At 41.0% G+C, this 15,729-nt stretch overlaps 2 protein-coding genes across 5 annotated transcripts in view; both read left to right on the top strand.

Annotated features, from left to right (window-relative positions):
- Positions 1-3,810, top strand: part of FMR1 (FMRP translational regulator 1) — an 88,412-nt gene extending 84,602 nt beyond the window's left edge. Inside the window, exon 15 of the mRNA XM_033946273.1 lies at positions 1,840-3,810. Coding sequence (XP_033802164.1) covers positions 1,840-2,001 — 162 coding nt within the window. The 3' untranslated portion in view covers positions 2,002-3,810. The remainder of the gene's footprint in view (positions 1-1,839) is intronic.
- An 828-nt stretch (positions 3,811-4,638) lies between these two features.
- FMR1NB (FMR1 neighbor) overlaps positions 4,639-15,729 on the top strand; it is a 121,211-nt gene continuing 110,120 nt past the window's right edge. For 3 of the 4 annotated variants that reach the window (XM_033944367.1, XM_033944366.1, XM_033944365.1), the window contains exons 1-2: positions 13,927-14,104; positions 14,824-14,891. In XM_033944367.1, the coding sequence (XP_033800258.1) occupies positions 14,037-14,104; positions 14,824-14,891 (136 nt within the window). In that variant the 5' untranslated portion in view covers positions 13,927-14,036. Of the gene's footprint in view, positions 4,774-13,926; positions 14,105-14,823; positions 14,892-15,729 lie in introns of those variants that run through there. The other variant, XM_033944369.1, reaches the window with a different exon arrangement.

Here is a 15,729-nt window from a genome sequence, read left to right as displayed (position 1 = left end):
TAGAATTTAAGGGCTCCTTTTACAAAGGCACGTTAGGGCTTTAACGCGCGGAATAGCGCACGCTAAAATGCCACACGTGCTAGCCGCTACAGCCTCCTCTTGAGCAGGCGGTAGTTTTTCAGTTAGCGCGCGCTAATCCGGTGCGTGCGTTAAAAACGCTAGCGCACCTTCGTAAAAGTGTTCTGGAATCTGTAAGCATGTGAATTTTCACTACTGTTTAGATCTATGATACCTACTTTGAATGCATCACATCCCTTTACTTTCCTTAATCTGGTCTTCAAGTCCTGTCTTAAGTATCCTATTGTTCTCAACCAGCCAGTTCACACTAGTTATCACAATTTGAGGAAGGGCTCGGATTAAACTCACAAAGTCACGCCTACCCTTCCACTCCAAAATTATTTTATATTTTTCAAACATTGAAAAAGGAATACGGTAATCCTAAACTTCCCTAGGCTTTTTTAACTGAGTGGTTAACCTTTGACCAGATGAGCACCTGAATGTGACTTTCTTTGGAAATGCTCTATTTTTGCTTTACAACTAACAGGAACCTTTGTAAGCAATAATTAAGTATTTTCCAGACTAACATTCATGTACTGCTCTATGCTGGGTCATAGTAATAGGTTGGACTCTTTACTTCTAGTTCTAAGTTTGTCTGGTAGAATAAATAACAAATGTAACTGGATTAAGAATTGGTTATAAGATGGAAAACAGAAAGGAAGGATTAAAAGATCATTTTTCTTAATGGAGGAACCAATGGAGTGCTGCAGTGATCCGTACTGGGTGCTATTTAACTTATTTATAAATGATATGGAAATTGGTTCGACGAGTGAGGTGATTAAATTTACAAATGACACTAAACTGTTCAAAGTTGTCAAAACGCATGCAGATTGTGAAAAAGCAGGCAGACCTTAGGAAATTGAAAGACTGGGGGTTCAAGTGGCAGGAGAAACTTAATGTGAACAAATGCAAAGTGATGCACATTGGGAAGAATAACCCAAATCACAATTACCGGATGCTAAGGTCCACCTTGTGGGGTTAGCGCCCAAGAGAAGGATCTGGGTGTCATTGTAGACAATACGATGAAACCTTCTGCTCAATCTGCGGCTGTGGCCAAAAAAGCAAACAGGATGCTAGGAATTATTAAAAAAGGGATGGTTAACAAGACTAAGAATGTTATAATACCCTTGTATCGCTTACATTCAATTCTGGTCTCCTTATCTCAAGAAAGACATAGGGCTCCTTTTACGAAGACGCGTTAGGGCCTTAATGCGCGGAATAGCGCGCGCTAAAATGCCGTGCATGCTAGCCGCTACCGCCTCCTCTTGAGCAGGCGGTAGTTTTTCAGCTAGCGCACGCTAATCCGGTGCATGCGCTAAAAACGCTAGCGCACCTTCGTAAAAGGAGTCCATAGTGGCACTAGAAAAGGTTCAAAGAAGAGCAATCAAAATGATAAAGGGGATGGAGCTCCTCGCGTATGAGGAAAGACTAAAAAGGTTAGGGCTCTTCAGCTTGGTAAAGAGATGGCTGAGGCGAGACATGATTGATGTCTACAAAATCCCACCAGTGGCAGTGCCTTCGTGAAGGTTTACAATAATAAAGTTTACTTCTAATTGGGGTAGATTGAGATTTTTTTTTACAAATAGGAAGCTGTTGTTAATGTACTTTTCTATACACAGTGAAGTCCATCAATCTGTAGAATATTCATATGTTGTCTGTAATGATCATTCTTCCTGCCACCTTACTGATTTTTTTTTTCCCGATATATAAAAATTTTGGAATACACGCTTTATGAAATTTTCCAAATTGCTTTTAAATTGAGTTAACTGTTTCTGATTTCAGATCAGAATTGACTGTAATAATGAAAGGAGTGTGCATAATAAAACATTGCAGAATACATCCAATGAAGGGAATCGGCTGCGCACGGGTAAAGATCGGAATCAGAAGAAAGAAAAGTCTGAAAACGTTGATGGTCAACAGTTGGTGGTTAATGGAGTACCCTAAACTGCCTATTACTAAAATCATATTTCCTACATCGTTTCCATAATTATTCCATGTTAGAGAAACCTGTTAGGCCAAAGACAAATAGTAGGCACGAGGGTTCAGGGCATGATTGAAGAAAGTTCTTGATTAGCCTTATTTTTTTAACATCGGCTATGAGCAGTGAGTTCAGGTTAAGAAATTGCAAAAATGTGTGCTTAAATATATGATAAACTTCTTTTCAAATGCTTTCAAGTACATATTGCACTTGACATGAAAGATTTGTTTTGATTGATTTGTTTCGAAAATACTGAAACTCTGTGTTACTCTTATGTTCAGATGTACCATTTTAAGGCAAAAATCATTGCTAAGCAACTTACAGAATGAATAGTATTTGTAGTAATAAAAATGGGCTTCTGTTTTCAGATTCTTACCAGTTCTTCATGAAATGTTTTGTCATTTCATGTCTTGCGTCAGTTCACGTTATTTGGTCCACTCTTTCAGTATTTTAGTGGGCCGTGAAATATGTGTGATGTAACAATTGTCATTTACATTAGCAAAAATAAAAAATGTTGTATGACCTGTGCCTTTTTTATATCTTGGCAGATAGGAATATAATATTTGGATGCAGAAATCAGGGAAGATGAGTTGGAAACACTAAATGTAAAATACATGTAGCAAACCTTGTCAGATGTAGAAGTTTCTAGATGAATGCATGCTTTCCATAATTTTTTTTCCTTACAAAAAACATCAGTCTAGGCAGTAAAAAAGATAGGAAATTTGTTTTGCACTGAAGATTTAGCAATTAGTATTACCAAGAAGAGTGTAATCTGTTTTTATAAACCCGTCAAGTAAGTGGCTTTTAATTTGTAAAAAACTAAATGCTCTTATTTGACTGAAAGGGATGTACCTGGTCACAGGATAACATAAAATGTCTGCTGTGTGGCCTGAAATATACAATTATAAAATAACATGTAGAGCCTTTTATTACTTCAGCCTCCCAACAGTTTTCAAAATCGATTCATAATTTTTATTTCTGGCCAGTGTAGGAGGTAGGAGAGGAGGTGAGAAGATGACCTACAATGAGCTCATGCTGTGGATTTTGCAGGCCGAGCAGAACTAGCTCATATCGAAGGCAGGTCAATCATGCTAGACGTTTTTGAGGCACAAGGTCAGAATTATCAACAGACATAGTAGGCATCAAAGGATTTCCAAGGAGGAATTTAAACAATTGTATTTTTTTCTTTTTCTTTTTTTTTAAATTGTTTCTGATCATGAATGAAATGTACAAGGTAAAACTGTGACAGCCTGCATTTTAAGCTTTTTAGTTAACATTATTCCACTAGAGTGCCACTGATCATGTACAGAACTGTACAGCCCTGACTCTGCCTCTGATGTGACTTTTGTTTGTCGCTTTACTTTCATTTTTTTTCTTGTTGTTTTGTTTCTTGGTTTTTTTGTTTTGTTTTTACTTGCATACAAATGAATATATAAAAATGGCAAGAAACTGCACATGATTTAACAAATATAAAATGTCTTAAAAAGTATTGCCAAACATTAATGTTGATTTCTAGTTATATATTTTGGGAATGTATAGTATTGGGAAACAATAATTGGTACCTTGCACACATCATCTGTAAGCTGTTTTGGTTCAAAATACTGTAGATAATTAACCAAGGTAGACTGACCTTGTAATGTAACTGCTTTTGGGACAATGGTCTCTGTACATATTAGCTACAACAGATTGGATTTTATGTTGACATTTGTTTGGTTATAGTGCAATATATTTTGTATGCAAGCAGTTTCAATAAAGTTTGATCTTCCTCTGCTAAACCATGGCAGTGTAATTTGTAGTCTTTATGGAATAGTTTATTTATATCTGATTATAATATCAAAAATCTTTTATTAAATAACTTTCTATACACTTATAAGGAAAAGTGTCAACAGCATAGATTAATTGCCAAGCTGTGTCCTCTTGGAATAATGTGTTGAGGTAAAGCAGACATACCCTATTCAGAGGTAAGACTACTTTCTATATATATTTTCCTTTAAACTATTTGCAGGGCTTTTATTTTTTTTTTTAATGGAATTGAGCCCAGTGAAATCTCTGTGTAAACGAATATTTATTAAAGAATTAAGCTAGATGTTGGCTACTGTTGGAAACAGGATATTTGGCTTGATGTATATGTAATGTATAGAAGTAGCAAAATACCAGTATCGTACTCAAGTATAGTACATTGTGTGCAAGTTTATCTTAGAATAAACTATTGATGTGACTGTATCATGCAATGTGTGACTGAGAGGCTTTACTTGTCATGAAAGGAAAAGCATAGGGCAATATCCACATTACGAATCCAGATGATTGAAGTAGCTTTGACTACAAGCCTTTAAGTAGCTTTGACTACAAATCCCAGGAAGCATTGGTGTCTGCTGTCATGAGAGTGATTCTAGAAAAGCATGAGGGAGGGCTGATGAGTCGGCAGTTTGTGAGCTATAATCAGCAGCCCTTAGGAGTTCTGATCACTTAGCAGAAAGGCGCACACACAGAGCAAAGGAAGGATTCCTGAGTATAAAAAGCACTGACTAATCTTTTAGGCAAGGTTCCTGTCTTTCTGCCTTCCCTGTTTGTTCTCTTTCTGCCTTCCTGTTTTCTTGCATAGTGGAACTGTGCCCTGGGAGGTAACATCATAATAAGCAGCTGTGGGCTTAAAAGGAAAGAGAGAGGACAGTCTCTTCAGAGCAGAAGGCAGCTAGCAAGGTTGTGCAGTGGAAGGAATCTCTCCACTGAAGTTAAAGGTAGGATGCTGAAAAGGGCAATGGAGGGTTAGGCAACTTGCTCAGAGTCGCAAGAAGCTACAGTGGGAATCGAGTCCAGTTCCCCAAGTTCTAAGCCCACTGCACTAATCATTAGGCTATTTCTCCACTCTTTCTATTACTAAAAGGGAGAGAGTTTGAAAAGGGGAGAAAAGGTTACTCAAAGACAGGAAGTCTGAAGGCCGTGCCCAGCATCTGAAGCTAAGGAAGGGAAAGGTCTGTGAATTTGCTTCAGATGAGATAGAGTGTGGCGCAGTAGTTAAAGCTACAGCCTCAGCACCCTGAGATTGTGAGTTCAAAACCCACGCTGCTCCTTGTGACCCTGGGCAAGTCACTTAATATTAGATAGATTGTGAGCCCGCTGGGATAGACAGGGAAAAGTGCTGGAGTACCTGAATAAATTCATATAAACCGTTCTGAGCTCCTCTGGGAGAACGGTATAGAAAAATTAAATAAATAGCTGGGAGCCTGCTCATTGACAAGTCGGAAAAATCTAAAGCAGATTAGCTTTAAGGAGAGCATGAATGACATAAACCTGTAGCACTCTGGTCACAACTCAGAAAAAGAGCTTTGTAACAAAATTACAGAGAGCCTAGCTAGCCCTAGCCCTACCAACGAGAGGCACAAATCCCTCTAACTGGCCATGTAAGCTTGTTATTAATGAACCCTGTGGACTGAGGAAAGGCAGGAATTCAGTCACTGATAAAATTAAAGCTTTTACACACACACTCATCTCTGACCCAATGTTGGAAGATCCCCAGGATATAGAGCGATAGACTAAAGAGGGACTTGGTGTCATTGCTCTGTCAACCAGAAGAGGGTATTCTGGCTGACGTCAGGACTCAAGTGTGTGTGCACTGGTGGTAAGTGCATGAAGAGAAAAACTTGGTTCCTTAGAGTCAAGTTAGCATTTAAATGATCAATGCTACCACTTATGAAGCTGCAAATTTTTGTTTTATTTTTAGCTACTGTATATACTCGAATATAAACCGAGATTTTGGGGCCAAAAAATGGGGGTCTCAGTTTATATTTGGGTCAGGGCTGACCCGCCCCCCTCCTGAACCTGTTGCAGGCCTCTGCCAGACCTGCCATAAGACCCGATGAGCCGGGACAGGAGGAATCCCTCCCTTCTCCTGCCCCGTCCGACTTTAATAACTTTTATCTCCCTCCAGCGCTCCCCTTCCCCCAAGCGTACCTTTTAAATCCCTGGTGGGCATGGAGAGGAGGGATCCCTCCCGCCTCCTGTCCCAGCTGACTCTAAGAACTCTTATCTCCCTCCTGCCTCCCTCGCATACCTTTCAAATCCCCGGTGATCCAGTGGTGAACCACGGCAGGAGTGACCTTCCTTCGCTTCTGCCCGTGCAGAGCTGCTAGCTGATTGGCTGCCGTGAGTTCTCACTGTCTTCATCTACTATGTACTATATTAATATGGTAATGCTATAGGTAAAGCTATGCAGACAACAGTTGACCCAAAATATACAGTAGATGTGGAGATGTTAACGGCGGCAAATGCAGTTCCTAGGAATGCACATGTAAACAGTCAGTGATCCAAAGAAGCAGGGGTGTTAGATGGTATTATATAGTAAGGTCTTTGAGCAAAACCAAACAAAAAAAGTACCTACTATTATCCTAGGACAAGCAGGCAGCATATACTCACATATGGGTGATATCATCCATGGAGCCCGGTATGAACAGTATGAAAAGTGTACTGTCACTTTAAGTTTTAAGAAACTTGATGACTACCTGTACTGCGCATGCACGAGTGCCTTCCCACCCAATGCCCGCTCATGGTACCTCAGTTCTTTGTTTTCCGCGGACTCTGTTCCGCGAACTCTATTCAGCCTGCATTGCCTTCCCGCTTCATGTTTCTTTTTTTCCTAGTTTATACTTTGCTTTTACTTTTGTTTGTATAGTTAAAAAAATACATATACTGTATTTCTTTTCTTTTGCTCAACCACGGGCTTCAGCCTAGAGGTTCTTTCCCCGGCGGGACTTTATTCACTATTCAGTTCAATCTCAATGACGAGAGTTTTCCCATGTCGAAACCATACGACAGGGTTTAAAAAGTGTTGCAGATGACAGAGGCCTCTTTCCATAACCGACCCGCATAATTGGTGTCTTCAATATTTGGGCCTTGATCACCAAATTGAATTCTGTGTTAAATGTTCCACCTTGCAAAAGAATTTCATTAAATCCCATCTTATTCAGTGGGAGAAGTTTGGCTCCGCTATAGACATCGGAAAAACTTTGGAGCCGTCTCATTTGAAAACTCCTACATTGGCATTGACATCGGGAAATCTCCTAGCATTGCGAGGCCAGTTTCTGAGCCATCTACTTACCAGCAAGTGTTGCAGGTCTCTACAGCATGAAATCTGTTGATGCAGACCACGCATCGACGCCATCAATGTAAGGATTGCAGGTTGTCTCTCCTAGTTGTGCATCCTTGTCGAGGTCACCCTCTCCAAGACAAACTACTGCACCGATAGTACCAGCTGGTGAGCCTTCAGTATTGGTGTATGCTGCTCAGCAGGCGTCACAGGCCTCGATGGCATCTAGTCTCTTGATGCAGGCCAAAAGATGTTGTCATTATTCTGCTGAGCTACAGGTTGTTTCTCCCATACGGGATGCGTCTTCTGCCGAGTCACCCATACCGAAACAACCTGCTGCATCGACGGTACCAGCTGTTGAGCAATCGCTACTGGTGATCTCTTTTCGAGAGAAGCTCAATGAATTATGTTTGTTTTATTAACATTTGATATACCGCTTAAGCATATTACAGATCTAAGCGGTTTACAATAAAATACAGGTACTTAGAACTTCCCTATCTGTCCCGAAGGCTCAAGTACCTAGCTAAACAATTATTAAAATAGAAAAGATATAATAAAATTCCAAGAATTGTGAGGGAAAGGTACAATTGAAATAATAATAATAAAAAAGATAAAGATAAAAGAAAAACAAAGAATAAAATTAAAATATACAAATAAGTTTAAAAGATTGGAGATTGAGCAAAATAAATTCCAATCTGGTGCTAAATCCAATCATTAAGAAGATGATCTAAGCACGTCACTTTGTGTGAATCACTGCCCACAGGATAAAGAAACTTTAGGTAAATTAAGACTGGTGAAATTTATTGACTTTTTGGCTAAAAAGGGAGCCCAATCTGCACACAAATAGGCAAGATGGACACACCTGGCATAGTACATACATTTTAATATATAGTATGTACAATCTTTAGTTAGTCCCCCCTCCCCCCATGCCTGTCTAATCATTGGATTGAACAGTACAGTTCACAACCTCTCAAATCATTTCACACCTACTTCCTGTCTCTCCACCCCCCTAATTACTTCCTCCTATTCCCTTTATTCTCCAGACCTCTGACCATATTTATGGTTAGCAAACTCCACACACTGTGTGGAGTATGGCATCTAGAAATCACTTCTATCTTTACTAAAACGAACTCAGAAATATCAGTAGAGCATACAGGCACTATCGGTAAGGCAAACAAGCACTCACCAGGCCTCATTCAGCCACACAGGCTAAGATATATTAATCATAGGCTCCTCATGCAACCGGGATCCATCACAGTAAAAAAAACTCAAAGCATGAGAAATATCTGTGCTGCCTCGGTTATACAGCATAGATATTCGGGTGCACATAAACACAAAGCAGTGTGTGAAAATGTCATAACAAAAAACACAATAGCGACAAATTTAAAAAAAATCACACACAAGTCAAGCCAAATACTTAGCTGGATATAGTTGCAGTGCACTGCAATGGAAGACTGAAGATGGGCTCAAAACCTCTGGTTTAGATCCACTGTCCATAATCCAATGTTCCTCCTGTAGTAATCCGTTGAGCAAATCAAGTTGTAATTCCTACGTGCTAAAATTTTTTAAGTTCACCATCAGCAAGCAAGTCTGCTTTACATTCCGGCTACTGGCCACACCTCTCACTGCTTCCAACCGCCAAACCAACAGTTCAAATCACAGCTGTTAACAATACTAGCGGCCCATGGTATGAGACATCAAACAATAAACCCTTCCTCGACAAGAGTCTTGTTTCACTTCATTGTGCTGCCTCAGGAGAAAAGGGCTCAAACAAAATATCAAAAAATTAAAAGCGTTTCTTCCATCACCAAGGATGGATTACTACAGGATGAACACTGGATTATGGACAGTGAATCTAAACCAGAGGTTTTGAGCCCATCTTTGGTCTTCCATTGCAGTGCACTCCAACTATATCCAGCTAAGTATTTGGCTTGACTTGTGTGTGATTTTTTTTTTTTTTCTTAATTTGTGGCTATTGTGTTTTTTGTATGACCATGTTTTCACACACTGCTTTGTGTTTATGTGCACCCGAATATCTGCTATGTAACCGAGGCTGCACAGGTTTTTCTCATGCTTTGAGTTTTTTACTGTGACGGATTCTTGTTGCATGAGGAGCCTATGATTGATATATCTTAGTCTGTGTGGCTGAATGAGGCCTGGTGAGTGCTTCTATGCCTTGACGATAGTGCCTGTGTGCTCTATTGATATTTCTGAGGCTCGTTATAGTAAAGATAGAAGTGATTTATCCCAGGACAAGCAGGCAGCATATTCTCAACAGGTGGGTGACATCACCGAAGGAGCCCCGCAGTGGACAGCCTCGCAAGCAGAGTTGCTTGAAGATCTTTGTAAGAGCTTACGAGTGCTGCACCGCGCATGCGCAAGTGACTTCCCGCCCGAGTCAGGGTGCACGTCTCCTGTGAGGTACCTCAGTTCAACGTTTTCCGCGGAGCCAAGAAGTCATCTTCACTTCAGCTCTGCAGCTCTTCGTTGCCTTCTCGCACCGCGGCTTTGTTATTTTTTCTTAGTCACTGTGCTCGCATATCTTTTATCTTTTTTTTTCATTTAAAAAAAAAAAAAAAATTTTGTTTCTTTTTCGGCCAGTGGCCTTTCGGTCTAGGCATGGCCGCTGAACCTCATTATTTCGTAGGTCTTTTCTTTTTTCTCTGTCCCAGCCTCTTACCGGGTTCAAAAAGTGTAGCCAGTGCACCATGGTAATTTCAATCACCGACCCTCATCGTTGGTGTATTGTTTGCCTGGGTCCCGAACATTGCCCCGACACTTGTTCACACTGTGCTACCCTTCAACCTTGAGCCCTTTGCAGACGCCATGCTAAAATTCTTCAACTATTTGGCACTATGGAGCAGTCTGCTGAGAGGGCCTCGACCTCAGCTTCGGGGACGGCCTCGATTACAAAGACATCGACCCCGACACCCGTGGTTGCCTCGACCAAGGCCTCGACCTCAACAACTTCTGCCTCAAAGGCCTCAGCTGCTGTCCCTTCATCTGTGGGTAAGTCTCCTGTTTCTCCTTCAGGTACCCTTCCTAAGAGCCTCCAGTGTCTCAGGCATCCCAGGCCGTGCCTACTGTCCTGTCAGCCTCTTCAAGACCTCCAGCTAAGCGTGCCTCCAAACATAGGGAATACTCATCCTCGAGGTCGCCCTCTTTGGAGCGCACTGCTACACCTTTGAGACCTGATATTTTCGTCTCGGTGCCTATGTTCGAGGACATGTTGAAAGCCATTCTGACCACTCAGATTTCCTCGGTCATGGCTCAATTCCTCCCGGCCTCGACCCTGCTTCCTACGAGCCAGCCTGAGCCTCCTGTTGAAGCACCTCGAGGCAAGCCTCGGAAATCTCATCGCTTATCATCCAGTGACTCCTCACCTCCTCCTGGGACAGAGTCTCCTGAACCTCGATAGAGGCATCACTCGAGGCATTCGAGGCATCTTGCTTCCAAGCGCAGTCAGGAGTCTTCTCAAGCAAAAGACCTCTCCTCCTCCGGATACTGAGTCTTCCATGCCTCGTTTATCAAAGTCCGTCAAGACTTCTTCAAAACCTAAACATAAGTCTCAGTCTCGCAAAGCTTTTACACCGGCTGCTTCTCCTCAAAGTCCATCCAGGTCAAAGACTCCTCCATCGAGACCACTTACGAGGGAGCCTTCCCCTCCTGCCTCGACCCACTCTGTTCGTCGGACCCCGGGGACTTCATCATCGAGGCTTCTTAAGCACAAGCACTCTTTGACTCCTCCTGTCACAGGTAGTGTAACTTCCTCGGTAACAATTGACTATGCTGCTGGATTCTGAGCCTCCTTCTCAATATTCCAGAGAGGCTTCTCCTTCCTATTCAGTGGCTCCTAAGTCTCGCTCTCCTCCTGAGGGTCCATCTACTTCGAAGTCTGCCTCATTTGCGAGATTTGTCTTTGACATGGGGAAAGCTCTTCAGCTGGATCTCCACTCTGATTCCAAGTACACTCCTGAGTACTTGGCCGACATGGAGTTACCTCATCCACCCAAGGAGACATTGAGGCTTTCTATGACTCCTACCTTAAAGCAAACTTTCCTCAGGAATATGGAAACCCCTTATTCTATTACGGCCATACCATCTAAGCTGGAATCCAGGTATTGCACCATACCTTGTATGGGATTTGAGAAATCCCAATTATCTCACCAGTCCTTGGTTGTGGAATCTTCATTAAAGAAAGCTCAACCATCTAAGCTTTATGCTGCGGTCCCTCCAGGCAGGGAGGGCCGTACCATGGACAAGTTTGGCCGTAGGCTATATCAGAATTCCATGATGGCAAATAGAATTCTCAATTACAATTACATTTTCACTGCTTATTTTAATCACTTCCTCAAAATAATGCCTAAGTTTTATCCGGCTCTTGAGGAACAGTGTCTTCCAGAATTCAAACAAATAATTCGAACTCTGTCACAAGTTTGACTCTTCATGCTGCAAGCCACATACAATGCCTTTGAGCTCTCTTCAAGAGTTTCTGCTTATACAGTAGCCATGCGTCGCCTCGCTTGGCTCCGCATTTTTGATATGGATCCCAATTTGCAGGACAGTCTAGCGAACTTGTATTGCCAGGGAAATGAACTTTTTGATGATTCCATTGAAGCTGCTACAAAGCGCCTCTCTGAACATGAGCGCTCTTTTGCTTCCTTGATTAGGCCGAAGCCTAAGACTCCTCCTGCCACCACGTAGTTATCCTCAAAAAATGACACCAGCTTTCTCCAGGCCTCCGCCTAGACGACCGCCACAGCAATAATAACAGCATAAAGTTCAGACTCCTGCTGCGGCTAAACCAGCTCAGTCTTTTTGACATTCCCAGTCTGAGCATACCAGCCTCCCTCCATCAGACTTCTCTTCTGCCCAACGGAAGTCATCTTCACCATTTTTATCACCAGTGGAAGATGATCACCTCAGATCTCACTTCACTTTCTTCAGGTGCCTCCAGATCTCCCTCCAAGAGAGTGTCCTTCCAATTCGTCGCAACTTCCCCTTCTTCAGGAAGCTCAGGCTTTTCTTCGCATTCGAGCTGTCGAGGGTTCCCTTGAACCAATGGGACTTGGGTTTTTAGTCCCGTTATTTTCTAGTCCCAAAGAAGACGGGGGATTTGTGACCCATTTTGGACCTCAGAGCCCTCAACAAATTTCTAGTCAAAGAGAAGTTTTGGATGCTTTATTTACCAACTTTGAGTTCCCTGATGAATCATGCACATGCATGGTGCAGCACTCGTAAGCTCTTACAAAGATCTTCAAGCAAGTCTGCTTGCGAGGCTGTCTGCTGCGGGGCTCCGTCGGTGATGTCACTCACCTGTTGAGAATATCTGCCTGCTGTCCCTGGATAACAACTGTTACGGTAAGTAACTGTGCTTTCTAGGTGCCATGCCCAACACAGTGTGTGGAGTTTGTCAAGTTGTAAATTTCTTAATGGTATTGTATTTGACAAATATACCTTAAATAAGTATTTTGCATATTTATGGTTGCCCATATTTGGGCACTGTTCCTTCCTTTCATATGCTTGCCCCTCACGTGATATGCTTACATCATCTTTTTAAACAATAGTCCTTATGGTTGGTTCTGCTGATACCTCTAATACAATATTTACTTGACTGTAGGCATTGTATTCAATGTCTCAGGAATGCCCCCCTTCCCTCTCCTTACTCTGCAAATGCTTGTTACTTGTATGTGCACAAACAGACAAATTCCTTCTGGAATTTTACCAGTTTTCCATTTAGTTTTTCCATTACTTTATTAATGCAGCATATGCCGTATAATGTTACCTCTTCAGGGTACTGATTATATGACCCTCTGCCTTATATCTTTTGCTTTATGGTTTCTCTGTTAGTTAACCACACCTGTTTAGATGTATAATATATAAGTGTTATACCCTTTAATGTGTTCACACCTTTGTATTATTTCTTCAACAATTAACACCATTAGAAAATATTACTATTTTCATTTCTCACAATGTGAAGGGATGAGCATGTGAAGGGAGGAGTGAGTGCCCAAATATGGGCAATAGTAAATAGAGTCAGGGGAATAATGGTAATGGGAGAAGTAATTAGGGATGGAGAGACAAGAAGAGGCAGAGAAAGGACCTGATAAGTTGTTAACTGTCTTTGCTCTATCCAATGAGCAGACAGGCAGGAGGGACTAATAAAGATATGAACTAACCATATATTGTGTGATCACGTAAACTTCTGTGTGCTTACCTTGCCAATTTTTGTGCAGATTAGACACCCTTTTGAGCCATAAAGCAAATAAACTAAATTGCATTACTATACCCAAAGTCTCTGCAGAGTCTTTCTCTACCTTAGGCAGCACTTTTCTCACACTATGCACAAGGTGAAACCTGTACATTTAGCAGGGATAAGGGCAGTATTTTGACAAAAAAGTTTACTCCAGTAAAGAAAGACTTTGAAAAATGTCATCCCTGTGGCCAGCACTTATGCTCATGTGTCTCCATTTGTTTACCTAGAGGGCTCTCAGTAATGAACCCCCCCCCCCCAGCAATTCCTTAATGTATTCTTACATTCTACTTTTCCTTCTCCTGCATGGCTAGCAGCATCTAGTTTTATAAACAGGACCACTGTACTTGTCTGTATTTAGGATACTTTTTGCAAATATTTTTTTCCCTTAATTAAAAAAACTGGAGAAAAACTCTATGCTTCCTCTCTGTACTGCACTTGCTATAGAGCTGCCATGGTAACAAGATGAAATACCAAAGTAATTGATGAGTCACTGCCTAGCAACAACTACAAAAAAAAAAAATTAGCTGGCAAAAATTCCAGACTACAGCAAACTGAAGACAGACTAACAGTGTTTTGTTAGCTGGGGTTGACCGTACCTTCCGAAGGACAGAGCAAGAAAATGGACTAATGACTATGCTGGATTTCTCAACCAAGGTTCATTGATGTTCAAGTTGTGTGGTGTGGTATCAGTGAAAAAGTGTAATGGAATACAACCGTCAAATAAATTGAGGTTTGTAAGAAGAATTTCAAGTAAAAGAAAGAAGAAAATAAAGAAATTGCTGATGATGCTTCAGACAGAAAGATAAAAATACAGCAGAGAGCATTGTTGGTCAGCAATAGTCAAAATCAAGACTAGATAGTACAAAATCAACATAAAGGGAGCTTTGGGATAACATAAATCCCAATAATAGGAAGCCAGCTAATTTTTGGATAATTGATCATGATTTTTTTTTTCTGGATAATGAGATTTTTGATTAATAGATAGGGTTACCATATGGCTTCAGAAAAAGAAGGACGGATTGAGACATCTGGGTTTTACTTCCATTGAATGCAATGGAAGTAAGGAGGACAGATTGAGACATCTGGGCTTTACTTCCACAATGGAAGTAAAACCCAGATGTCTCAATCCATCTTCCTTTTTCTGGAGCCATATGGTAACCCTATTAATAGTTAGAGCTGCTGCCCAGCACCCTCTGGTTGTAGGTTCAACCCCAGTGTCGCTTCCTGTGACCCTGGGCAAGTCACCTCACCCTCCATTGCCCCATGTACAATAGCTAGATTGTAAGTCTGCTGAAGTACTAGAACAGACTGGGTACAAATATCATTGTTGAAGGTGTATATTTTACATGTGTAGTTCCTTAACTGTAATGTTATTATTCCATATTTCGTGCTGGTAGTACTTTATAAAACAATTGAACTTTGGTTGTTGGTTTTTATTTTATTTTTCAGAATGGATTTGCGAATTCAGCTTGTGGGGACTTGTATGACCTTAGTACTTTTGGCATGCTTCACTTCAAGTGAGTAGCGAAGAAGGGCATTTTATAATTATAATGATAAAGTCCAGTGCCATGTTTTGTTATTTATCTGTGCGAATTTCCTGCATATAAAACAAGCATCTCTACAATGTACGGAGGATGGAAAACATTTGTCTCTACAATAAAAGACAAAATGATAGCTTTGCATGAAACTTTAAAAAGAAGAATATTCCATCTTTTCATTATTAGAATGGCTGGCAGTGTATTTCTTAGTGGCAGAATTGCACATAAGATCAATTGCTTGTCTTCAATTGATATTCTCTGGTCTTTTTATTTGAGTCTATTAATGGAACGAAAACCAATGAAATATTAAATAGCTGTTAGCTCCATGCCTTTCTTGTTCTCAGTTGGATCTCAACACTATGTTATCCACATTGATGCTATGATTGCTTAGTTTGTACTTGCCAAACACTTATTATTTGGTCAAAATATCTATCTTTTTTTTGTCAGTTTTCTTTTGGGAGAGGGGGTGTAATTCGTCATTTGCTTGAATGAGCATTGAGAGATCCATTTCCAGTTTCCCCAAAGCAAATTCCATTGTTTCTAGGACAAGGTACTTTAAAAGTTGCACAGTCAAAGTATCGGGATGTACTGTAGTATGAAAACCCTGTTCAAGGACTACTAATTTTTATGGCGCTGAAAGGCATATGCATCGCTGTACATTTAACATTCGACAGTTTTCTGCTCAGAAGAGCTTACAATCTAATTTGGACAGACAGACAGGACATCTCAGAGTTGGGGAGTTTCTGGCAGAAGAAATAATACAATGGGTATATGTATCTGACAGTGAGTGGGAGTTAAGAGTTGAAAGTAGCTTCAA

The sequence above is a fragment of the Geotrypetes seraphini genome, chromosome 5 (assembly GCF_902459505.1).
Source record: "Geotrypetes seraphini chromosome 5, aGeoSer1.1, whole genome shotgun sequence".
Classification (NCBI taxonomy): Eukaryota; Metazoa; Chordata; class Amphibia; order Gymnophiona; family Dermophiidae; genus Geotrypetes; species Geotrypetes seraphini.
The sequence above is the reverse complement of the archived record's forward strand: the minus strand, read 5'-3'. Positions and strand labels throughout refer to the sequence as shown.